Genomic DNA, 26,776 nt, shown 5'->3' with positions numbered 1-26,776 from the left:
GGAGTTGGGTAGCCTTTGCCTTCTCCAGGGATCTTCCCAACCCAGGGATCAAACTGAGGTTTCCCACATTGCAGGTGGATTCTTTACTAGCTGAGCCACCAGGGAAGCCCAGTCACTGAGAAAAGGGGTTGGAATTACCCCAAGGGGCTTAGAGTAACCATATGGGACTAATGTGGCTCTTAGGGGTCAACCACAATATCTGCTTCAAATGGCTCTCTATTCTTCTGTGTCATGCTTTCCCCACTTTTATGCTTTCATTTTTACTTTTTTTTTGTAAAAACTAGCTTGTCTTTCTCACAGTCAGTCCAAGTCTTATATTTCCTTTAGCCCAAGAACATCACATTTCTTTTCGGAATGCTTGCCAAACGCTTCCCTCGCTCCAGTGTATCCCTTCTGGGTAACATGACTCTGTCTGACACATTGTACATGACTCCATATGGCTGGTTCCTCCAGTGTTTTTCATCTTAACCAAGTGATGTTTCTCCTGGATGTGACCAGTGAGTTTCACAAACTGAATTTGGGGGTGAGTTTGTCAATTTCATACCTGGCATTAATTGCACAGTTTGAGGGTGCAGTCCACGTAAGTCTACGCGCACTTCTGATACCAACCGCAAGTTCAGGGGCTCCTGAAACCATGCTCAGTTTTGATAATTTGATACAAGCATCCACGTGCTAAGTTGCTTCAGTCGTGTCTGACTCTTTGCTACCCTATGGACCATCGCCTACCGGGCTCCTCTGTCCACGGGATTTCCCTGGCAAGAATGTTGCAGTGGGCTGCCATTTCCTCCTCCAGGGAATCTGTCTGATCCAGGGATTGGACCCAAGTCTCCTGCATTGGCAGGCGGATTCCTTACCGCTGTACCACCCACTTTTATGACACGGGAATACTGCCTTGAACTCCAAATGCAAAATAAGCAGGAGTATCTCTGTTGTTTTTCTCCACAAGTTATAAGGTAATTAAGATGTAATTGCTTTCTTTTTTCTTAATCTGGAGCAAATAAATGGCACAAGAATAAACAAGAAGGCCACAGTCTGAGTAATCTTGCAAACACTTTACCTCCTGGAAAGAAAAAGCAGTAATCTCCATTAAACTTTAGCAACAATGCTTAATTATTGGAGCAATTACCAAGTTATCCATATTTCCTACCTCTAACTTAATATTTTTAGACCTTTTACAAAATCTATCCTTTTATCTACGTCACATTAGTTAGTGCTTTGTTGATGCTAATCTTATGATGCTGGTCATAAAAATCTAGTAAAAGAGATAAACCAACTAAGTGAGGTTATAGGAAAGGAGAACAACTGTTGACACATAGTATTTCTACCACAGAGTCATAATCTCTGGGGGGATCCTGAGGTTCCAAAATATATAGTGTCAAGGGACTTGCCTGGTCCAGTGGCTAAGACTCCATGCTCCCAATGAAGGGGGCATAGGTTTGATTCCTGGTCAGGGAACATGATCACACAGGCAACTAATGATCTTATGCAAGGTAACAAATATCAAAGACCCCTCATGCCGCAATGAAGACCTGGTGCAGCCACATAAATAGATAAATAAATATAGAGAAAGAGAGATGGCGGGGTGGGGCGAGGGAGGGAGGGAGGGAGAGAGCGTCAAAATGTGGAGATATCTGAGCATTTTAGTTTGCTTTTCAAGTAAATGTCTCTCTCTAGACGTGAAAGGGGGTGGGTGGATGGGTGGGTGCGTAGAGAATTCTGAAGTGTTCCTGCTTGCCTGGAAGATTACATTATCGTTTTTTTTAAAATATTTATGTTAAAAATTATATACACCAAAATTCAGTCTTTTTGATGTGCAGGCCTATGAGAATTGGCATAGGACCCAAGTCATAGGCCTGCCACCAGAGCTGACACAGACACGAGCTGCCATCTTCGCCCTTCCGAATTCCTTGTGCTGTCCCTTTGCTCTTAGCCACATCCCTACCCCATACCTCCGTCAACCGCTGATCTGTGCCCCGTCTCCACAATCTTTTGCCTTTCCCAGAACGTCTTATAAATGGAATCATACAGCACGTAAGCTTACGGGACTGGCTTCTTCCACCTAGTACAATGCATTTGAGAATAAATATTGAAAGTCCATTCTTTCATCATTATGGGTGCTTATTTATCCTTGGTTATCCATTCATCTGTTGAAGGAATTTCCTTTTGATACTATGTTTTAGACTTCCCTGGTGGCTCCAACGGTAAAATGTCTGTCTACAATGCAGGAGACCTGGCTGGGGTCGAGCCCTGGGTTGGGAAGATCCCCTGGAGAAGGAAATGGCAATCCACTCTAGTACTATTGCCTGGAAAATCCCATGGACAGAAGGGAGCCTGGTAGGCTACAGTCGCAAAGAGTCGGATACGACTGTGCGACTTCACTTTAGTATCAAAACTTGATCATCTTAACACATCTTATGGTTGAGACAATTCCACAAAAGAGTAGCCTCCTACTCTCTGTAAGGTTCCACATTCAATGTAAGCCAAATACAAACAGGAGATAATTGCTCTGTTTTTAATCATTTTAGGTTTTGTTTCAGAGAGTTGCACTTTGTACGCTCAGGACTGTGCTGGATACAATAACGAAAATATGAAATACTCTCCAAATGCAACACGTGAGTTAGATGTCACCTTTGTTCTCAGGCCTAACCTGACGTAATGTGGGAATTTCACTAGCCACAGAAAGAAGGGAGATGAGCTTTGCAGGGACTGGGCCTCGTCTCAGGTGGTTGTGCTGGCACAGAGGGAAGTAACAGATTAGAAACTTCCAGGAGAAGCATTACTTTGTTTCATGTTACAATCCATTTTTCTTTCCATGAAAAAGGCTTATCAGTTCTTACTGAGCTGGAGAACCCTCAGAAAACAGCTTATGAAACAACACACAATAATGACAGAAGTAGGGACCTCCCTGGCAGTCCAGTGGTTATGACGCCACGCTGCCGATGCCAGGGGCAGGGGTTCGATCCCTAGTGGGAGAACTGGTATCCCACATCCCCCACGGGGAGGCCAGAAGATAAAAACAAATGTATACGTATACTCAGCCTTCCCTGGTGGCTCAGCTGGTAAAGAATCTGCCTGCAATGCGGGAGACCTGGGTTCAATTCCTGGGTTGGGAAGATCCCCTGGAGAAGGGAAAGGCTACCCACTCCAGTATTCTGGCCTGGAGAATTCCATGGACTGTATAATCTATGAGTTCACGAAGAGTGGGACACGACTGAACGGTTTTCATTCACTATTCATATACTCGTTTTAGGCTCATAGTACCCACTGTGAGAGAGACAATAGTGTCCCCATTCTGCAGATGGGGAAATGGAGTCCTAGAGGAGTCAGGAAGGCCACCCAGCTGGGGAGCGTCCCAACCAGAGCTTGGGCCGGGGCAGTCTTGTGCCAGAGTCCATGAGGTCACACCTTCACCCCTCCACTCTGTCTCTGTGGGTCCGGTTAGCCTATTCACAGAAAGAAGCATGAGGCAGCAACCCTATACTAGAGAGGGATGGCTTATGTTAAAGTGGGAGTTTGGCAACATTCTTGTGAAAATCCCTGAACTGAGAGCAATGGCGTGAACTCGGACGAGTGAAAGCTGGGAGATTTCCATGGAGTAGTGGACCTGGGAATGAGGGAAAAAAATGAGAAATTTGGAAAATATGTCTTGAAGTTAAAATATGTTTATACTTTGCTTTACCTTTTTCTGTGTTATTTTTTGTAAATTGTACAATTTTAAATGGGAGTATAGCAGATTAGCAATGTTGTCATAGACTCAGGTGGACAGCAGAGGGACTCAGCCATTCACAGACGCGTATTCTTTCTACCCCAAACTCCCGTCCCATCCAGGCTGCCACGAAACACTGAGCAGAGGTCCTCGTTGGTCATCCATGTTAAATACAGCAGTGTGGACATGTCCATCCCAAACTCCCTAACTTCCCTTCCCCCACGTCTCCCCCTCCAGCAACTGTAAGTTCATTCTCTGAGTCTGTAAATCTGTTTCTGTTTCATAAATAAGTTCATTTGTAGCATTTCTTTTTAGATTCCGCATATAAGGGATGTCTTATGATATTTCTCCTTCCCTGTCTGACTTTATGTATATGTTTTAAAACAGGGAATGGTAAAGAAAATTATAAAGAAAAAAGCCCGTGTCAAAATCTGGAAAAAAAAAGAGAGTCCCGTGTTGAAAGAAGCTGCATTTAGATACTTTAGAAAATGTTGCTTCTTCAGCGTTTTGCATCTTCGCTCAAATAGCCTGCTTTATTTCTTTAATGCTTCACTTTTCCTAGCCTTTGGTTGGAGAGGCAGCGTCATTACCTTCATTTTTTACTGGCTGTCGAGATAGCTCAGGTTCAGTTGGACCAAGCCGAGGTAATGACCCAGGCAGGGTAAATGGGAAGCTTTCTGTACTCTCGGCAATAAGTCTCCTCAATTTAAAACATTTCCTGAATGCTACATTCTTCCTAAAAATGATATACAAAACCTATGCAAGCTAGGTCCTGAATTGTTTTATTCAAGAAAATTGAAGAGCAGCATTGCCCACTTATGTATCAACATCTGAGAACCACCATGATATTGTAGTCTCCAATTATAATAAATTAACTAAAAAAAAACATTTACAATCAAATGTGCTCCAAGAGGCAGATGTTGACAAGTGCTGAGTTTCCAAGAGACCTCTTCTGAGATGCTATGGACCGGACACTTTCTGAATTTTGTCCTGAGTCCTCTCCGGAGCTGGTAGCAATTCTTGCCCAGGCTGGATTGAAGGGAAGCCATTCCATGATGGGGCTGCTCATCCTTCTTTGCTTTTTCTCTTTTCTGTCTCTTTCTCTTCCTTCTCATCGGTCATCACCACAACATGCAAAGTTTCATTTCAGGGCCTGTGTTAAAAGAGACAAAAATGGCCAGCGCTGGCTCACAGAATTGGGCTGTTACTTTCTCAGAAGCAGCATCTGGGGTGACTCCACGTCCTGTCTGCCTGCGGGAGCAGCCCTCCCGTGACCCTCAAGTATGTGTGGCCAGAGTTCAGCTATTCTGCAGGGAGACTCCATTTCTGCTCCCTGGTCAAACGTGATGAGTGTTTTGACAAAGGACAGCTACAGCGTTCCCCCACCAGGAATACCTATATCTACATCAGTCATGTTCACATGCACTTGCCTGCCTATGGAATCTTTTCCTCTTACTACATAATTAAATTCACCTGGACATGAAAGCTCTGAATTAACTGCTGGCTTATCAGGACACAGGGTCTCATAGGTCTCACATGATATGATAGATTAGGAATTCCAAAGGATGTGCTTCAAAACAGGATCTCAGCAGAATTCATAAGAGCAACTGTTTTTCTTTACCGTTTTTCTTTACCTTTTTTCAATATCCACACATCAAAATGTAAAGGAGGACTTCCCTGGTGGTCCATTGGTTAAGAATGCAGGGTGTACCGTTCGATCTCTGGTCAGGGAGCTAAGACCCCATGTGCCTTGGGGCCAAAAAACCCAAACATGAAACAGAAGCAATATTGTAACAAATTCAAGAAAGACTTTAAAAAGTTCTGTGTGTGTGTGCGCTCAGCTGTGTCTGACTCTTTGCAACCCTATGGATTGTGTTTATCCAGTACATGGATACATGCTGCTCTATCCATGGGATTTCCCAGGCAAGAACACTGGAGTGGGTTGCCATGTCCTTCTCCAGGGGATCTTCCCCATCCAGGGACTGAACCTGCATCTTCTGCATTGGTGGGCAGATTCTTTACCACTCTGCGCCACCTGGGAAGCCACATCAAAACAAAATCTTTTAAAAAAAATGTAGGAGAATAAGAGTTCTTCCTCTTTCTTTGCAGCCCCTTCAGCTTGCCAGTTTGGCACGCCCCAGTGCTCTCCCTGTTCCTGTTACCCTGTGTGTCAGTTAGCCAGGGCTGCACTCCACACTGGGCATGGGGAGGGTGGTTAAGCAACAGAATGTTGTTTTCCCCCCAGTCCTGGAGGTTAGATGTCCAAGATCAAGCCGTCAGCAGGTTGATTTCTCCTAAGACTTGCCTCCTTGACTTGTACCTGGCTACTGTCTCCTTGTGTCTTCCCATAATCTTCCCTCTCGACATGGCTGAGTTCCAGTTTCTTCTTATAATGACACCAGCTCACATCGGCTTAGGGTCCGCTCAAATGACCTCATTTTAAGTAATTTACTTCTTGAAAACTCTACCTCCAAATGAGTACATTCTGAGGTTACTAGAGGGTTGCGTCTACACATACAGACCAGTGAATTTTAGGGGAAAGGGACAGAGTCTGTGACTCCCTAAATCCTTGATAACACATCTTAGATTTTGAAATTAAAAAAAATAGGTTAATGTTCACTGTGCCAGTATGTTTTCAATGTAAACCTGGTTCCAGTTTAAGGCAAGGCTTCTTATCTAGAGCCCATGAACTACGTGGGGCTCATAAACAAGCTGAAATTGTAGGCCAGAACTTGTGTCCTATATTATGAGCATACTTCCATCAGACTCTTAATACATTTGTAGAGTGACAAATGTTATGATCTAATGGCTAACATATGGGTGTTGTTGCCAGAATCTTGACCCCCTGTCCTCCAATGCTGAATTTTAAAAAAATACAGAGACAGAGCTTAGAGGAAATAGAAAAATGGCTTTATCTTTGCCTGTCAAAGGGCAGTACACAGCAGGCTAGAACTGTCTCCCAGGGGACTAGGGAGAGGTTTCTTAATATATATTCTTAATATATCCTCAGGAAGGTGTTGTATGTTTTTTTTTTTCTGCAAGTTTACAGCCAAAAGCTGGCATCATGTGGCTCAGCAACCCGGTCCGGTATCCCTGAAGTTATTTGCTGTGAGCTTCTTTCCTTTGAGATGCAGAATCCTACCAGGGCGTGTAGGTGGAGAATGCCAGGTGCAAAGTATAGTCTATATGGAGTCAGAGAGTAAGTGGCTTTGTGAAGGACAAGCCCAGCTGCAAGTGTTGGTTAGTAGTAACAGCTAAAGAATAACCAAGAGTGTACAACACTTGGGAGCCTGTTTGGCTGGTCTGTGCCAAAGGCTGTTTGTTTTTGCTGCTATAATGTCGCCAGCAGAATACCTTTCCTTTAAGTAACAGGCTGGGCATGTTCTGTCTCCACATTCAACATGCACAGAGAGAACACAAAACAGCCCTGATGATGATAAAACACTTCACACTGTGAACTCAGTTAATCGTCGCAGGCACTCTGTGAGAAAGGTAATATTTATAGATGAAGAAATCAAGGCTCACAAAGGCTAAGTAACTTGGGTCATAAACCTAACAATCAGCAGAGCCAAGATTCAAACCCAGGTGATCTGGTTTGAGAGTACTAACTGCTACACTCCACTGACCCTCTGGTCTCATCTTGTGCATTGCGAGTTCCAAGCCATGTTATTTGCACTCATAAAACCAGTCAATTCAGTTCAGTTCAGTCGCTCAGTCGTGTCCGACTCTCTGTGACCCCATGAATCGCAGCACGCCAGGCCTCCCTGTCCATCACCAACTCCCGGAGTTCACTCAGACTCGCGTCCATCGAGTCAGTGATGCCATCCAACCATCTCATCCTTGGTCGTCCCCTTCTCCTCCTGCCCCCAATCCCTCCCAGCATCAAAGTCTTTTCCAATGAGTCAACTCTTCGCATGAGGTGGCCAGAGTATTGGAGTTTCAGCTTTAGCATCATTCCTTCCAAAGAAATCCCAGGGCTGATCTCCTTCAGAATGGACTGGTTGGATCTCCTTGCAGTCCAAGGGACTCTCAAGAGTCTTCTCCAGTGCCACAGTTCAAAAGCATCAGTTCTTAGTCCAACTCTCACATCCACACATGACTATTGGGAAAACCATAGCCTTGACTAGACGGACCTTAGTCGGCAAAGTAATATCTCTGCTTTTGAATATGCTATCTAGGTTGGTCATAATTTTTCTTCCAAGGAGTAAGCGTCTTTTAATTTCATGGCTGCAATCACCATCTGCAGTGATTTTCGAGCCCCCAAAAATAAAGTCTGACACTGTTTCCACTGTTTCCCCATCTATTTCCCGTAAAGTGATGGGACTGGATGCCATGATCTTCATTTTCTGAATGTTGAGCTTTAAGCCAACTTTTTCACTCTCCTCTTTCACTTTCATCAAGAGGATTTTAGTTCCTCTTCACTTTCTGCCATAAGGGTGGCGTCATCTGCGTATCTGAGATTATTGATATTTCTCCCGGCAATCTTGATTCCAGCTTGTGTTTCTTATCTTCACAATCCTCTGGGTAACTTACATTTTTACTCAGAACACACAGTGGGAAGGAGACTGAATATTATAGAAAAGGTGTTGCAGTGTATGCATGCCACTCTGGATAACCTTTAGCATTAATACCATTTAGTCAATAGTTCTTTGTGTGTTTCTGTAATTACGCATTCAAGCAATCCTCGTATCTTTTAAATTAAACTCTTTGGTTGGACTAGGATGTAGACAGTGATAACTGATTCTAAACAGACCAACAGTCAGCGATCGTGTTAATAATACAAATAATAATCTTGAAAATTCTACCAGGCTTTCTACTGTGTCATAATCATTTGGTATTCACCCAACTTTGTGAAGGGAAAGAAAGACATTTGCAATAGAATTCTTACTTTCCCGTAGGCTGTGGAAGAACAATAGTTTTGTCATTAGGCTTCTTTAAATACAATTGGAGGAGGTCAGAGAGAGGGTGTGCCCGCCAGTTAACCAAGACAAGCAGAGGCTCCTCATCCGTCCCCTGTCCCTGAAGGTATATGTTCCACCCACTGTTCTCATACTAACAGCCATTGCAAAAAATAAAAAAATAAGTCTTGAGAGAATAATGTCTTGTTGAGATCACCTGGACTTTGTATGTGACTGAACTGCGTCAAGGGCTCTATAAGAACTTTTAAGATTCTGGTGGGCAGTGCCGAGATAAGCCTCGTAGGTAAATTTCCTTGCTTATTTACGCCTGCCACCTACCAATCTGGAGTCACCTGGCTGTGGCCCCTCCTTGTGCTCTGCATTCAGGGGCTGGTTGTGAATTTCACCAGGGCAACTCCAGAAGGTGCAGATAAATGACATTCTATCACTTCTAGGCGAAAGATGAAATTAAAGGAGTAATTGGATCCTTGGGCTGGGATGGAAATAGGAGTTAGCCAGCCAACACTTGCTTTCCCTCACTGTTGGCAGCTTTATCTTCTACTTTCTTCAAACTTCCAAACCCAGGAAATGCCTTGTTCCCTTGGACAAAAGGCACTTAACTAATAAAACAAAATGGAAAAGGAAAGTAAGTATAAATTACCTCTTCTTGTAACTTGGGAAGACTGATATTCTCCCAGTTTTTTAAAACAATTATAGATATAGCAATGAAGCCTTACAAGTTGGTAGCAGGTGCTTGCTCTGATACTTTTTAAAAACTCAAAATACACATGGGGAAAAGGGATGTATTTGAAGGCACAATTAGTGCTATCAACCTTAGGGCTGATCATGTCAAGTTTCCTTGTAAATGAAAATGGGACTGGCGGAAACTCAGACTGGCGGGAAGGTGGATACATTTCACAAAGGCTCACATACTTATGTACTTCTTTGGCTTGGCTTCTTGACATACTTGCTGAGTGACAATGCGCTGGGGCACTGAATAATTACGGAGCTGTATGACTCTATTGAAGGAAATGCATGAGATCCTCGTGCGCAAAAGATGGTGTGTCATCTGTGGAAACTGTCAGTCCAGTAATTTCAGCTAGTCACCCATCAAATCAGATCACTGCCTGGTCAATTACTACGCTATCGGTAGTAAAGCCTGAAATTCCAAATGGCTAGTGTCAAGGACAGTGATCCAAACAGTTGTAATTTTCAGGAAATGAGCAGTTGGTTTAGCCAGAAAACAGGAATTGTTTAATTACATTCTATGTTACTATTTTTGGTGTCAAATCAAGTGTCTAGAAGAGAAGTCACCCCTTCCCCTTCGTAGGTACTCATTTTAGAAAATGTATTGGAGTATGGTTGCTTTATGACGCTGTATTAGTTTCTACTGTACAATAAAGTGAATCAGCTATGCTATACAGGTATTTCATTTTTCAAAAAAGAGAAAAAAGTCACCCAGGTAATTTGCTGGCTTAAAATTCCTTCTTCCACAATTCGTAGGGATAAAGAGACTTATCTGAGATTGTATTTCTTAGGCCCACCGTTTTTCAATAAATTCAGCCTCTTCCCTGGTGTATGCTCTGGAGAGGCTGGCTTTGCTCGAGATGCTAATGATTACCACCGCTGAGGAAAGGAGTCTCAGGGTAGTGATATTATAGATGAGGCTATTACTGCCCAGCAGAAACTCGATTAGAAACCTCATCCCAACTCTTGCCTTCTCAGACTCAGAAAATCGAGGACCGAGGCAAGGACACCATGCTGCGGCGTCTCCCACTGACAGCCGTGACCTGTCCAGGTTAGTCGGCAAGCCCTTTGGGGAGCATCCTCCACTTCCTATCAGGGGCCCTGAGCACCCAAGTACGCCCTGGTGCAAATAAATCTGCTTGAAAAACCCGGGATGTTCTGGAAGGGGAAGGCCCCTTTAGGTGGGTCTGCGCTGCTTCATGGAGAAGGCAATGGCAACCCACTCCAGTACTCTTGCCTGGAAGATCCCATGGACGGAGGAGCCTGGTAGACTACAGTCCATGTGGTAGGGAAGAGTCTGACACGACTGAGCGACTTCACTTTCACTTTTCACTTTCATGCATTGGAGAAGGCAATGGCAACCCACCCCAGTGTTCTTGCCTGGAGAATCCCAGGGACGGGGAGCCTGGTGGGCTGCCGTCTATGGGGTGGGACACTACTGAAGCGACTTAGCAGCAGCAGCAGTGCTGCTTCAAGGACTAAGAGGCTTTACAGGATGTTTAGAGAGTGATGCAACTACTGTTTCAGAACTGTTTCCAAACTTTCTTATATTTTTCCTTTGCTCCTATTTGCGTTGCTATGTAGATGTCTTGACCCTGGCACAGGATCATTTGAATGTTAGCATATGGTCCCATCCCCTTCTGGAAAGATGGGCGTGGGCCGTCTGCCCGTAGACGGGTTCATTCCTTTCTGCAACCTTCCAATCCACCCCCAGCTCTCCTGTCCCTCAGAGCTGCAGACTTGGGATCTCAGCTCCCTCAATATTCCATGTCCTTGCTTTCCTTCCTTCTCCCCATACGCGTGTTAGTCGCTCAGCGCACCTGCCTCTTTACGACCTCATAGACGGTAGACCACCAGGCTCCTCTGTCCATAGAATTTCTCAGGCAAGAATACTGGAGAAGGTTGCCATTCCCTTCTCCAGGAGATCTTCCCGACTCTGGTATCGAACCTGTGTCTCTTGCATCGGCAGGCATATTCTTTACTGCTGAGCCACCGGGGAAGCCGTTTTGCGTGTTAATAAAAATTCGAAAACTTCAGTTGGCAGAGTGTGTCATTAAGATCCTTAGGAGACTCTGACATGCCCCAGGCCTCCCTCCACCCCGTGGCGATGTCGCAGCTTGCATCACCTCGCAACCCCGCCCGGGGCCCCCTCCCGGGTTCGCAGCTCCCCTCCCTAAGTGGGGAGGGACTGGAGCGGCGGGCAGCCGGCCTGGGGTCTCAGCTGCCATTCGGGGGCAAGAAATCAAGGATACACTTGTAAAATGCAAGCGCTGGTTTCCAATCTGTCTGACGCATACAGCAGCAAGCCGAACTGCTGGTGCTCCGGGTAGGAGAAATACGCTGCAAAGTTTGCTCCTATTAAGGCGGTTTGAATTGATGGCTCTTAGCAGTGAGATGAAGGCAATGGCACCCCACTCCAGTACTCTTGCCTGGAAAATCCCATGGATGGAGGAGCCTGGAAGGCTGCAGTCCATGGGGTCGCTGAGGGTCTGACACGACTGGGCAACTTCACTTTCACTTTTCACTTTCATGCATTGGAGAAGGCAATGGCAACCCACTCCAGTGTTCTTGCCTGGAGAATCCCAGGGATGGGGGAGCCTGGTGGGCTACTGTCTATGGGGTTGCACAGAGTCGGACACGACTGAAGCAACTTAGCAGCAGCAGCAGCATTGAGATCCAGCTCTCTGCTTTACCACTCCTCTCTCCTCCATTTTTGATTTTAAGAAAGTAAAACAACCTTTCCCTCTTATTTTCTTTCTTTCTTTTCCCTGGGGCCAAATGCCCAGCATGTTCTGAAGCAAATGAAAAACCTCTAGGGGTCAGTGCAGCGTAAAAAATGGCCAAGCCTCGCAACTGAGCTGAACCTGGAGGTTTCAGTCACAACTTTATCCCTATTCCATCCTAACGAAGTCCTATTCCTTCCTGCCTAAACTGGCTCCAGAACAGTCCTCCTGATGGCCACTTTCCTTTAATGTAACTTTAAACATCTGCAATCAAAAGCAGCTCTGATTTGAAATTCAGGACTATTTGTGCTGTTTTTTAAAGACATCGTAGCTTTTCAGCTGTTCTGTTTGGACCCAGAAGGTTCTCTGTGCCCACTGTCCTTTGCAAGCTTCATCCCAGGATTGGCAGAAGCCTGCTGTCCTCTCACCTCACTTTGACTCCCCCTTTTGCCTTGTAGTAAAAGAACGCGTGTGTGCGTGTGTGTGTGTGTGTGTGTGTGAGTGTGTGAGAGAGAGAGCCTGTCCTTTTGCATCCTGTGCTGTGCTTAGTCGCTCAGTCGTGTCCAGCTCCTCGCTACTCCTTGGACTCCTCTGTCCATGGATTCTCCAGGCAAGAATACTGGAGTGGGTTGCCATGCCCTCCTCCAGGGGATCTTTCCGACCCAGGGATGGAACCCATGTCTCTTGCATTGCAGGTGGATCCTTCACTGTCTGAGTCACCAGGGAAGCCCACGAATACTGGAGTGGGTAGCCTATCCCTTCTCCAGGGGATCTTCCTGACCCAAGAATCGAACCAGGGTCTCCTGCTTTGCAGGAGGATTGTTTACCAGCTGAGCTACCAGGGAAGCCTTGTTCTTTTGTATACTTTTGTCAATTTTGGGCCGTTGCCTTTCAAAGTTGAAAAGTCCTAATTTCTTTTATCTTTTTATCGGAGGATATTTCAGTCTTCAGGCCTGGTGGGGGCGGTGTGGGGTATGGGGGAGAGAATGGTAGAAATGCACAAGACATCCTGGAATGGCCAGCAGGGATGGAGAGCTGAGATCCCTGGAGACCCTGCAGTGTGCAAAGGATTCTGGGAATTTCTTGAGCCATGGTCCCTGCTTATCGGGGTAGTTACGACTCCTTCCGTTTCCTCCTCAGCCTTCCTCAGTTCTGCCTCCACTGCATCACTGAGAGCTCTCAAGTCACAGGTGTCCGAACTCCAGCATCCCCTTTTCAGCCCTTGATTCTATTAGCACTCTCTTTTCAGCCCTTGATCCTACTAGCTCTCCCCGGGGGACTTGCTTATGTCGAACATTTCTTTCAGAAGGGCTTTCTCATTGGATTTCTGCACTGCTGTGTCTCACAGCCTCCTAAACCTGGGATGGTGGCCACGTGGTATTGGAGCCACCACTCACGGGCTTGTAAATCCACCCCAGCTCTTGTCTGTGGTCCGGGCACCCTCCTGTGGGGCTCGCAGGTGCCACAGCCATTGATCGAAGTTGACAGAACCACTGATACCTCCCATCCAGCCTGCCTGAGTCCTGCCTCTCCAACAGTCTTTGATTCCATTTCGATAGCCATCCTTTCCCTGGGTGACGCCGTCTCTTTCCACAGTTCCCATGAGTACTCATATGCTGAAGACACCCCAGTCTCTATCTCCAGAACACATCTTCCCCCATCACTAACACTGATATTTCTATAACCTATTAAATAGTCCCATCTGGAATGCCTACAAGTACTTCTCACCCAGTGTGTCCCAAGCCAAACACATCATCACACCTCCCCAAATCTGGGCCTACTACCTTCTCCAGCTTTGTTAAAAGCAGTGTAATCCACCTGGCAGCCCAAGCTGGAAGCTTCTCTGTTTCTTTCAATCCTCACCCCCCAACCTCTGCCCTATTCACTTCTGCTATCCTTTCAAAATCCACCCAGTAACACAGATTGTATGTGTGATAAATAACAAATTGGTATTTGGGTAATTATCAAGTGCATAATTACCTCATGGATAATTCTGTGGTGGGAAGGGCTTTAACTTCTCCACAGTCCTCCTTAAACCATCACTCCCATCCTGCCATCCCCTGAACATACACTCTAAGTGTACTTACTGGTATACTTCATATCCAACCTCTCCTTACAGGAAAGCAGCCCTTAGCAACCCCCCCCCCTTGTTTATGAATTTCTGAGTTTTCTACAAGAAAGCCTAAATCTAATCACATCTTTCCCCAATTAATAAACCTTTACTGGTTTCTCTTTGCCCATAAGATAAAGCCCAAAACTCTGAACATGTTTTCCTGGCTCCAGTCCACTTTTTCAGCCCTGTTTCCTCCCCTTTCCCCTTCCATATCCAGCCCTCACGCCTGGCATATTTATTATCCGCTCAGTTAGTTCCTGTTTCCAGGACATTGTTCTGGCAGTGTCTGCTGGTGTAGCTTTTCTTTCTAATCCTCTGTTTGGTTACTCAGCTCAAATGTCACTTCTGTGAAACCTTCTCCAACTCAGCCCAGCAGACCAAAATCAGAATTAGGTATTCTCTGCTCTGTGTCCCCCAGCACACAATACATTTCTCAACAGAACATGCCGTGCAGAATCCTGAGTGGGCGTCTTTCTGCTACCAGAATTCTAAGTTCCTACAGGGAAGGAGATCTGCTTATTTTCTTGAGTCCACAGCACCTTGCATGGTGCCTGGCACAGAGCTGATGCTCATGCATTGTTTTGCGAATGAACGAGGCAGTGTGTGCTCAGGTGCTTCAGTCCTGTCTGACTTTTTGTGACCCTATGGAAAGTAGCCCCTCAGGCCCCTCTGTCCATGGGATTCTCCAGGCAAGAATACTGAAATGGGTTGCCATGCCCTCCTCCAGGGGATCTTCCAGACCCAGGGATGGAACCCGCATCTCTTGTCTCCTGCATTGTCAGATGGGTTCTTTACCACTTAGCACCACCGCGGAAGCCCAAAGGAGGCAGTGGATGTGCTAAAAAAGAGAAACTGCACGTCATCAGTGACAAACTGTTAGGACTTGGTTTCAGACCAATCCCTAGTACAGACATTTAAAATCGAAACATTGTAGGTTTTGCTGGACTCATAGGAGCCCCGCCCATGTGGACTGAGGTGCAGCGTGAACACGGGTCTGCAGGTGAAGCTGGGACATGTACTCTGGTCGCACCGTGAGGGTGTGTGCCTGTGAGTGTGTGTGTGTGGCGATGAGTAGAGTAGGTAATTCCCCACAGAGTGATCTGTTGGGCAGGCCGTCTGTGACAAAATAGGCATTCCTGGCTTGCCCTTTGCCCAATTAGACCCTGATTTTCAAGGGCTGTTTAAGCTGCCACTTAGGGCAAAAGTGTAGCACCTACCTGCAGAGGGGTCAGTGAAAGTGAAAGTGAAGTTGCTCAGTCGTGTCTGACTCTTTGCGACCCCATGGACTGTAGCCTATCAGGCTCCTCTGTCCATGGGATTCTCCAGGCATGAATACTGGAGTGGGTTGCCATTTCCTTCTCTAGGGGGATCTTCTTGACCCAGGGATTGAACCCAGGTCTCCCGCATTATAGGCAGACACTTTACCATCTGAACTGCAGGGGCACATGATAAAATTCTCATGTCTGAGTCACTGACAGTCCTGCTCAGCGAGATTCTTGCGAAGGCAGGTTCGATAAGTAGGATTATCACATTTCATCATCTAGCTGGAGACTTTTTTTGAGCGTGAATGGGGGCAGCACTATAAAGTGAAATATTGAATACTTCACCAGGAATAAAGATGCAAACCACGAGCATCCCCCACATGCCAGGTCACACTCAGAAAGCCTGTCAGATATTTAATGTGGCCTGTAAATGTCATAGTTTCAGAGGAGGATGTAATCATAAGGAGGTTGGGGGTCTTGGATTCTCTGGAGAGGGTCCGTTTGTTTAGGCCTTGAAGCAGGAGGAGGCTTTGCTGAGGGGAGAGGAGGTGGGAGACAATGTTGAAGTGTGGAAGAGGGAGTGAGTGTGAATATGATGGTTCCAGATCCAGGGGTTTGTGTAAGGGAACCAAGAGCAGGTGCATCTGTCTGGATCAGAGGGTCCCCGGGAGGGGGTGATGCGTGGAGTGGAGTGGGGCTGCATAGAAACCGGAGGGGAAGGGGAAAACCGTGTTGGCGGGCTATCAGACTAGAATATCCGGGTTTCTTACTCAAGGTGGTGACAGTTTTGAGTGAAGTGCTTTGCTCAAATCAAATGTATACATTTAAATTAAGGTTAACTTTACAATTTTTTTTTTAGGATGTAGCAGGGCAATGGCACCCCACTCCAGTACTCTTGCCTGGAGAATCCCATGGACAGAGGAGCCTGGTGGGCTGAAGTCCACAGGGTCCCTAAGAGTCGGACATGACCGAGTGACTTCACTTTCACTTTTCACTTTCATGCATTGGAGAAGGCAATGGCAACCCACTCCGGTGTTCTTGCCTGGAGAATCCCGGGATGGGGGAGCCTGGTGGGCTGCTGTCTCTGGGGTCGCAGAGAGTCAGACACGACTGAAGCGACTTAGCCGCAGCAGGGTTAAGCTAGAGGTGAAACGAAGTTGCAACTGTCTAGACTAAGGTCATAAGGGTGTTACATGGCAGAGGAATGGAAAGATAGATGTTTGCAACAAACTTTGTGAGGAGAAAAAAAGATGAAATCTGAAGACTGTCTGCATAGGGGAGGCAAGCAATGGGGAGAATCCAGGAAAGGTCAAAGTTTGGGGAGGAGTGTTTTCTTGTGTTGTTTTTTGATGGTGCTGGGTCTCAGTTGCAGCATGCTGGACCTTTTGATGTTCGCTGTGGCCTGAGGGATCTTTAGTTGCTGCACGTAGGATCTAGTTCCCCAACCCTGAATCGAACCTGGGCCTCCTGCCCTGGGAGCAGGCAGTCTTAGCCACTGAACCATCAGGGAAGTCCCAAAGTCAAGGTTTCGACAATAAGTGACTGGGGGGGGCGGTGGTGGCACCAAGTTAACAGAGAATAAAAAAGGAGATGGAAATGGTTTTGGGGAAAAACAATTAAGCTTGGAGAACTGGGAATATTTTTGCTTTCAGTGTTCATAGTAGCTGCATGCTTACTTTCGAAAACTTGAGTGCAGGAGTTATGGAGGCAAATGTCAGCATTTTGAGATTTTGATGCTTCCCACTCCTGGAATATTCCTGATGGCCTCTTCATTCTAAAGAAACAGATGGGACAGTAGGAGGTAGGAGTGAAGGTGAAGTCTATTTCTGTGGGAGTTTTTCAAATGGTTTGCCTTCTGTGCCTTAAAAAATATTTCACTCATAAAAATAGGTTTGTTTAAAATGTATTGGTCCCTGACTCTGCACCAGGTACTGCAGAGGAAATGGCATTTAAAAGTAGCATGGAAGATTTACAGGTGGAAATGTGGGGGCCGGTATGGCAGGAATGGTGATCGAGTTTACAGAATCAGGTACCAGAGTGGAGAGTTCTATTGAAATGCGCTCACCAGACGTGAATCCCAGGGGTGGGAACAATTAAATACAAGGAAGATGCTGACAGGCTGCTTGTGTATTTGAGATTTAGACAACAGGAGATTCTCTAGGGTTTAGCTTCTGTGAAGCCTGAGTTATTCCATCCTTGACCAAACTAGTTTCTTCCAGCCTTCTGTTTCCTTCATTTTTAAAAAATAGAGGTTTAGTTTATTGTATTTATTTATTTTTAGCTGTGCCGGTCACTATTGCGGTGCACGGGCTCTCTGTTTCTACTCACGGGCTTTCTCTAGTTACAGGGACTTTTCTTGTTGCAGAGTGTGGGCTCTAGGGCATTCAGCTTCAGGAGTCATGGTACATGGGCTCTGGTGCCATAAAGTGTGTGGAATATCGGTTCCCAGACCAGGGATTTGAACTCATGTTCTCTGCATTAAGACTTCCCAGGTGGTTCAGACAGTAAAGCGTCTGCCTGCAATGTGGGAGACCTGGGTTCAATCCCTGGGTTGGGAAAATCTCCTGGAGAAAGACATGGCAACCCACTCCAGTATTCTTGCCTGGAGAATTCCATTCCATGGACAGAGGAGGCTGGTAGGCTACAGTCCATGGGGTCACAAAGAGTCAGACAAGACTGAGTGACTTCACTTGACTTTTCTGCATTGGCAGGCGAATTCTTAACTGCTGGACCACCAGAGAAGTCCCTGTCTTTTTCACTCTTAATCTAGGTTCGCTCATCAGAACTATTGCTGTTTTATCAGCAACAATATTTGTGCTGGCTACCAGTGAGTCGTGACAGGGCTGAATTCCATGACATCATCTAAAGGTTCTCAGTTGTGCACACGACTGATGTCACTTTATCAGGTCACAGCAGTTGGAGCTTAAAAAGATGCTGATGATAATAGTAAATACTACTCTTCTGGCTCTTTCCTAGCCTCCAATTTAAAAATCTCCCACAGCCAGTTATTCCAAGGGGTCTTCTGAGACTCTCACCTTGTTCATGAGTAGAATCCTTTTGGGGCGTCTCTGGTGGCTCAGCTGGTAAAGAATCCACCTGTAATGCAAGAGACCCTGGTTCAATTCCTGGGTCAGGAAGGTCCCCTGGAGAAGGGATAGGCTACTCACTCCAGGATTCTTGGGCTTCCCTGGTGGCTCAGTTGGTAAAGAATCCGCCTGCAATGCAGGAGACCCTGGTTCAATTCCTGGGTCAGGAAGGCCCCCTGGAGAAGGGATAGGCTACTCACTCCAGGATTCTTGGGCTTCCCTGGTGGCTCAGATGGTAAAGAATCCACCCGCAATGCGGGAGACCTGGGTTTGATCCCTGGGTTGGGAAGATCCCCTGGAGGAGGGCATGGTAACCCACTCTAGTATTCTGGCCTAGAGAATTCCATGGACAGAGGAGCCTGGCTATAGTCCAGAGGGTTGCAAAAAGTCAAACACAACAGAACAACTAAACCCAGCACAGCAGCAGAATCCTTTCAGCCCCTGCAGACACCCTCACGTCTCTTCTCTGAACACACACCCAGACGTTTTCTGCCCAGGCTTCGGGTGATGCTCTAGTTTCTAGTGTTGCTGCTGGCAGGGCTGCTCTGGGCACCAACACCTGCTGATGACTCTGGAGTTGTGCTCTGCCAGCCTCAAAGGGGCCTGCAGCATGGCCTTCTGCTAAAGCACGGACGCTACCGAAGCCATTTGCTGCCCAGGCCCCTCGAAGTGACGAGGCCTTGCTGCCTGGACAGGTGAGGCGAGAGGACCTTCCTCTAGCTCCCTGCCACATCCTCTTGGTTCCGAGGCAGTGCTACTTTCCGCTTCCCAAACAATATGGAGAATAGATCCTTCACTTTTTGTAAGCAACATGTTGCTTTCTAAGACCATAACTTAAGCCCGGAGCTCCCTGGTCCATAAGACCATCTGAGTGAAGGATCTCTGCTGAACTCAAAATTCTTCCTCCCGTCGGATGAGGACACCTCCATGTGACCAAGTGTAGGGCCTGCGAGCTTCCCACAGCATTCGCTGTTTCTCACGCAGGATTTTTCCATTTCTCATGTAACTCTATCTCCGCAGAGCTGACTCGATTATTCTGAAAGACGCCCCCAGCTGTGTCTTTGCCATCAACTCAGGATGGAATCACACTCTTCCACTGGCCCCATAAAGATGTCTCTCTTGCTGCAGGTGATTTCTGCTGCGGGATCTGGAAGAGTGGTGTCTGACGTGCTAAACCCACCTTTCCACCAGAGGGCAGGTGTGCCATAGCTATTGAAACTCAGGTGATGTTTTCCAATAAAGAAAGACCAGGTAAATACAAAATGTACCATAAAAATTATGTTCCTGTGTCTTTCTCGGACTACCTGGCAGGCTCAGTGGTAAAGAAGCCTCTTGCAATGCAGGAGACTTGGGTTTAATCCCTGGGTTGGAAAGATCCCCTAGAGAAGGGCTTGGCAACCCACTCCAGTATTCTTGCCTGGAGAATCCCATGGACAGAGGAGCCTGGCGGGCTATAGTCCATAGTATTGGAAAGAGTCAGACAGGACTGAAGCAACTTAGCACACACCCATGCACAGGGCATATTAATACATATAAAACTGATATCTACCCTAAGTGAATGTGGGTAGTTTTATGGTGATTTTACTTGTACTCTCACTGATAGCGGTGTTATGGATCTGGAAATAGTATTTAGGAATAGATAATGATTTGCGTTACCCAGATTTCCTTTGAAGCACAGAATATACATCCCACTGGAGATTTTAAGACAAGAATGTAGAACTAGCTGGTATGGCATGCCATTTTGCAAGAATATCAACTGTCCCATCCATACTTTTGCCTAATATATATTTGAAGCAACAGTTCTGATATACTGATTTATTTCTGCCTCAAGATTTTTGTGTGCAGTTTCTGTGTGGGAGTATTTTGATTTTGAGTGTCCTTTTCGCTAATTTACTTCTATGATCTGGGAAGTTAAATCCTGGGGAACGTTATAGCTGATTTTGTGGCTTTAGGAAATTCTCTAAACCATGCACACATGGAAACCTTATAATGGCAATGTGAAGCACATCTAATTGTGTAATTCTCTTACACAATTGAGGAAACCAAGGTGTAGAAATTATCCTGAGGCCCAGATGAGGGGAGGGTCTTTTCAGCCTTCATTTGGGCCAGGGCTTTGTCTCTTTATGTGTTGGCTGCGCTGGTATCTTCCTTGCTGCGCTCAGGTTCTCTCTGGTCGTGGTGAGCGGGTGCTACTCTTCACCATGGTGCGCGGGCTTCTCTTTGCAGAGTGCCGGCTCTCAGTGCAGAGGCTTCAGTAGCTGTGACACGCGAGCTCAGTAATTGTGGCACATGCGGGATCTTCCCCAACCAGGGATTGAACCCACATGCCCTGCACTGACACACGGATTCTTACCACTGCACCATCAGTGAAGTTCTGGGCCCGGGCTTTTAAAAAACTTGTGCAATAGCATACCTGCAATTTTTTTCAGTAAATATGTGTTTCTAAAAATATAGAGCTCTAGTCTCATCATTCATTTCAAAGCTGATGCTGTGTTTAGAGCCCAAAGGTGTTCTGGGGCTTACGTGTTCCCTTTGCCTTAGTTCAAAGGAAAAACTTTCCATGTACAGCACTATTGTTCCCAGAGACATCTCAGGAGAGGGAGAGAGCCAGAGTGAAAGACACTGCATTAATTTTGCTCAAAAAATGAGCATTGGATGTTTTAGAGAAATGATATTGTGTGAGATCAAAGCTAAAACCTTTGACCAGCTCCACTGTGCCCTGCCTTTTCGTGGCTGCTATGAAAAACCACGAAAACGCTGCTGAAAAATGTGATGGTAGCAGATTCCCTGCTCCAAATAAAGTCATCCCCAGACAAAGAGAGGGTGGGGGTGGGAGTGCAGCAGAGAAAAAACAAACCCCGAGGAACAGGAAATACTGTCGCAGCGAGTTCCTTTCTTCTCTTGATCTTTTTCCTTCACTAATATGGTTTGAAGACCTGGAAGTCATTTTGCCTGGAGGTTCAAGTTACTGATTCAAGTTGCAGGAGGTTCAGGCATGCTGCTGCTGCTGCTGCTAAGTCGCTTCAGTCGTGTCCGAGTCTGTGCGACTCCATAGACGGCAGCCCACCAGGCTCTGCCGTCCCTGGGATTTTCCAGGAGAGCACACTGGAGTGGGTTGCCATTTCCTTCTCCAATGCATGAAAGTGAAAAGTGAAAGTGAAGTCTCTCAGTCGTGTCCGACTCTTAGTGACCCTATGGACTGCAGCCTACCAGGCTCCTCCATCCCTGGGATTTTCTAGGCAAGAGTACTGGAGTGGGGTGCCATTGCCTTCTCCGAGGCATGCTTCTAACCATCTATTTTAGAGACTTCACTTACATCCTAGCTGCTTGACTTGTGGTTCATGGCAGCAGCAGCCTTGGCATCACCAGCAACTTGTTAGAAAGCAGAACCTCTGGGTCTCACCCTAGGCTCCCAAATCAGAATCTGCAAACTTCAGGTGACTCATATTTAAAAGCATAGACAGCAGATTCAAAAGCAGAGACATTACTTTGCCAACAAAGGTCCGTCTAGTCAAAGCTATGGTTTTTCCAGTAGTCATGTGTGGATGTGAGAGTTGGACTATAAAGAAAGCTGAACACCGAAGAATGCTTTTGAACTGTGGTGTTGGAGATGACTCTTGAGAGTCTCTTGGACTCTAAGGAGATCCAGCCAGTCCATCCTAAAGGAAATCAGCCCTGAATATTCATTGGCAGAACTGATGCTGAAGCTGAAATTCCAATACTTTGGCCACCTGATGCAAAGAACTGACTCATTGGAAAAGACCCTGGTGCTGGGAAAGATTGAAGGTGGGAGGAGAAGAGGATGACAGAGGATGAGATGGTTGGATGGCATCACTCAATGGACATAAGTTTGAGTAAACTCTGGGAATTGGTGATGGACAGGGAGGCCTGGTGTGCTGCAGTCCATGCGGTTGCAAAGAGTTGGCATGACTAAACGCCTGAACTGAAGTGAACTGAGGTAACTCATGTGTGCCTTAAATTTTAAGAAGTGATGAGCTAGATGGCCCCTTTTCCTTCCTCTGCCCCTGTTTCTCTGCCTTTCTTTCTCTGCCTTTCTTTCTTCCCTTCTTCTTTCCCTCCCTTCCTCCCCACCTCCCTCTCTTCTTCCCTTCTTCCTTCCTTCTCTCTCTCTCTTTCCAGGGTTGTCTGCACCCCAGTTTTCCCCTTCCTAGTCTGCCTCTGTCCTGAGATACTGGTCTACCTCGTGCAAGTTATTTAAAACTAGAACAGCTGACCTCACCAACTTAAAGACTAAAATGCATCTGGAGATAAAGTCGGCCGTGTGCTACCATTTCCTTCATAGTAATTATTTTTTTCTCATAAACTAGAAGGTGTAGATTGCCTTGCATTAGGTAGACTTGACAAAACTCCAACTTACAAGACATAAAATGAGGAAGTGATTATTCACATTGTAAAACAGTCTCTGCTTTAGGAGGAGATTTACTAAATTATTTCTTTAAATTGCCCGGGGGTACATCTGAAATAGAATTTGACTCAAACATTGATTCACAGTCCAATTTCTTAGATGGCATGTAATACATAAATTAAGGCATGATTGCACAGATAGTAGTTTGGGGACATCTTATTAATACATTCCTGAAAGAGCCCTTGACCACCCTTCTCATTTCTTTTCACCATTCCATTCTAATTTCTTTAAGTCTACAATATGGAATGACTTCTTTTTATTCATCTCCAACCTCATATAAATCTATCACTTCACATCCCTATGAAGTCAAAGACTTCACTGAGATTGAATTAGCAGGGAAGACACCTAAAAGATGACTCCAAGAAAAATGACCTTTTAGCCTGCTGAATAGTAATAGTGATATTATGGTTGGTTTGAGCCTGTAATCCTCTCTGGTAGTAAAATCTTGCACAGAGAAAGTGGATATGTTCCTGCAAAACAATGAGCAACAGCCCAGAACTGTTTATCAGACCCAAAAATGTTATCTATAATTGGGAAACCACATTGGAATAGCCGCTCAGATCACCAGCTTCTCCGTGTACTCATGTCTTTGTTCAGATCTCTATTGCGGTGTTAGTCACTCAGTCCTGTCTGACTCCTTGTGACCCCATGGACTGTAGCCTGCCAGGCTCCTCTGTCCATGGGATTCTCCAGGCAAGAAGACTGGAGTGGGTTGCATTCCCTTCTCCAGGGGATCTTCCTGACCTAGGAATTGAACTTGGGTCTCCTGGGCTGCAGGGAGATTCTTTACCGTCTGAACCACCAGGGAAACCCCTACTATGGTACTTATGCTTCTTTAGTGCATTCTGTGTTTTTGACACTTTTCCTTAAAAGTTTTGAACAATGGGGACTTTATTTTTCTCATCTTTATGCACCTAGTGCCTAGCACATGGTAGTAGTAGGCACAAGCTTATTGGATGAAGGATTTGGGAATCAACTTTACAGTTACTGATACCTTTAGAAAGGAGCCAGGATTGGACATCTGAGAGAGCCTCTACACCTGCGGGTGAAACAACGATAGGTTCTTTCTTTTCAGACAGGCAGGAGTAACATGGTTCCCCTAAAATATCAGATAGCAAACATTAGTATTTGGCTTAGAAATTGTGACTGTATTTGAATATGACTGACTGTGAAGCACTGTAAACACTAAAAGACAAGAAGGAGGAGGACGAGGAAGGGGAAGAAGGAAGCTATGGCTGTTTCATTGAAAAGGTTTGCCTGTTCAGTTACTCCTGGAGACTGTGTTTATCTCAGGGGCTGATCCCCTTTGTGAACTGAGTCATTTCTTAGTTCAGTACACAGAAGTCCACTTGCTGAAAACCTGTTCATATAGGCAGATCAGGTTTTAAAATAAAGAACTTTTTTTCTAGGCCTTGCTCAGAAAGAAGAATCAGAACCTCATCTTTGTCATCTAAGTACCAAACTAAATGCAGAGAGGATTCTTAAACTCCTGCTAAGGCAGCATATGGGCTTCCCTGGTAGCTCGGTTGGTAAAGAACCTGCCTGCAATGCAGGAAACCCCAGTTCAATACCTGGGTCTGGAAGACCCTGGAGAAGGGATAGGCTACCCACTGGACTGTTCTTGGGCTTCCCTGGTGGCTCAGGCAGTAAAGAATCCGCCTGCAATGCGGGAGACCTGGGTTCAGTTTCTGAGTTTGGAAGATCCCTGGAGAAGGGAACCACTACCCATTCCAGTATTCTGGCCTGAAGAATTCCATGGACAGAAGAGCCTGCGGAGCTACAGTCCACGGGATCACAAAGAGTTGGACACAACTGAGAGACTCTCACTATCACTTTCATGGTAACATTTTAGAAGGCATTGACATTCTAGAACATTATTCTTTATGTACTTGGTACCTTCCCCACCAGGTGCTAGAATCCTGACTTCTGTGGGTCCACCATATTCAAGATATTTCCTTTTCATGCCATCTGGAGGTAGTCTTAATTCATAAATATGTGAAGATATATTAATTAATAATTACTGAACTTATACTTTTGGATGAAAGCTATGCAAGTTTTCTAGACTTAAAAAATTATAGAGCAAATCAAAAGTGTATATATATATATGTATATATATACATATAGTAGTGTCTGCATGCTAAGTCACTTCAGTTTTGTCCAATTCTGTGCGACCCTATGGACGATAGCCCTCCAGACTCCTCTCTCCAGGGGATTCTCCAGGCAAGAATACTGGAGTGAGTTGCATGCCCTCTTCCAGGGGATCTTCCTGACCCAGGGATCGAACCCATGTCTCTTGCATCTCTTGCACTGACAGGTAGGTTCTTTACTGCTAGTGGTACCTGGGAAGCCTATATATATAGTAGGGTTGTAGCCTAATTCTTTCTCTAAAGGAAATGATAAGTGAGTGTGAAGAGAAGTGGCCCTGCTCTGGTCTAATCTGGACATCTCTCCCACTATGACATAAACTGTGGTCATCCTCTAATGTATTTTTTTATACTGTACTTTTCCCATATTGGTATATCCAGAGCTTTTGTTTTATCATGACTCTTGCTGGTGAAAAAATACTCTTTCTGTTTTTAAGAAGAGGTCCCAAATTATTTTACTTAGAGTATTTATCTACTATATTCCTAGTGAATATTACTTTCAGAAAACTGTTGGTTACTGATTATTATTATCCCAAGAATGAGATAATAGCTGTCTGTTCCTATAGTTTTCTCACTCTCTGCTCCAGCTGTTCTCAAGGCTTTGGCCATTTGCTCTTGTGTTTTCCATGAGCTTCACTTTAGTGCTTGGAAGAAGAATGTTTCATTACTGTTGACAGAAAAATTAGCTTTCTGATAAGAAGTAGAGCTGAAAGTGAATCTTCTATTGGGTAGAAATAGGGGTTCCCAAGTACTTCCCAGGCAGCATTGAATACCTTCCTCTCCCCAAGGTGGCAGCTAACTAGTGAGGTCAGGAAGCAGCAATTAGAATTGCACATGGAACAACAGACTGGTTCCAAATAGGAAAAGGAGTGCGTCAAGGCTGTATATTGTCACCCTGCTTATTTAACTTCTATGCAGAGTACATCATGAGAAACGCTGGACTGGAAGAAACACAAGCTGGAATCAAGATTGCCAGGAGAAATATCAGTCACCTCAGATATGCAGATGACACCACCCTTATGGCAGAAAGTGAAGAGGAACTAAAAAGCCTCTTGATGAAAGTGAAAGTGGAGAGTGAAAAAGTTGGCCTAAAGCTCAACATTCAGAAAATGAAGATCATGGCATCCAGTCCCATCACTTCACGGGAAATAGATGGGGAAACAGTGGAAACAGTGTCAGAATTTTTTTTGGGGGGGGCTCCAAAATCACTGTAGATGGTGATTGCAGCCATGAAATTAAAAGATGCTTACTCCTTGGAAGGAAGGTTATGACCAACCTAGACAGTATATTCAAAAGCAGAGACATTACTTTGCCGACTAAGGTCCGTCTAGTCAAGGCTATGGTTTTTCCAGTAGTCATGTATGGATGTGAGAGTTGGACTGTGAAGAAGGCTGAGCAGCAAAGAATTGATGCTTTTGAACTGTGGTGTTGGAGAAAACTCCTGAGAGTCCCTCGGGCTGCAAGGAGATCCAACCAGTCCATTCTAAAGGAGATCAGTCCTGGAATTTCGTTGGAAGGAATGATGCTAAAGCTGAAACTCCAGTACTTTGGCCACCTCATGGGAAGAGTTGACTCATTGGAAAAGACTCTGATGCTGGGAGGGATTAGGGGCAGGAGGAGAAGGGGACAACAGAGGATGAGATGGCTGGATGGCATCACTGACTCAATGGA

The 26,776-nt window shown here is 45.6% G+C and overlaps 1 protein-coding gene across 1 annotated transcript in view; it reads left to right on the top strand.

The window, feature by feature from the left end:
* The first annotated feature begins 4,879 nt into the window (after window positions 1-4,879).
* Window positions 4,880-26,776, top strand: part of LOC138929810 (uncharacterized) — a 103,544-nt gene continuing 81,647 nt past the window's right edge. The window contains 2 exon segments of the mRNA XM_070289465.1: window positions 4,880-4,987; window positions 10,330-10,402. Coding sequence (XP_070145566.1) covers window positions 4,880-4,987; window positions 10,330-10,402 — 181 coding nt within the window.

Source organism: Ovis canadensis, chromosome 23 (genome assembly GCF_042477335.2).
Source record: "Ovis canadensis isolate MfBH-ARS-UI-01 breed Bighorn chromosome 23, ARS-UI_OviCan_v2, whole genome shotgun sequence".
Taxonomy (NCBI): domain Eukaryota; kingdom Metazoa; phylum Chordata; class Mammalia; order Artiodactyla; family Bovidae; genus Ovis; species Ovis canadensis.
The sequence above is the reverse complement of the archived record's forward strand: the minus strand, read 5'-3'. Positions and strand labels throughout refer to the sequence as shown.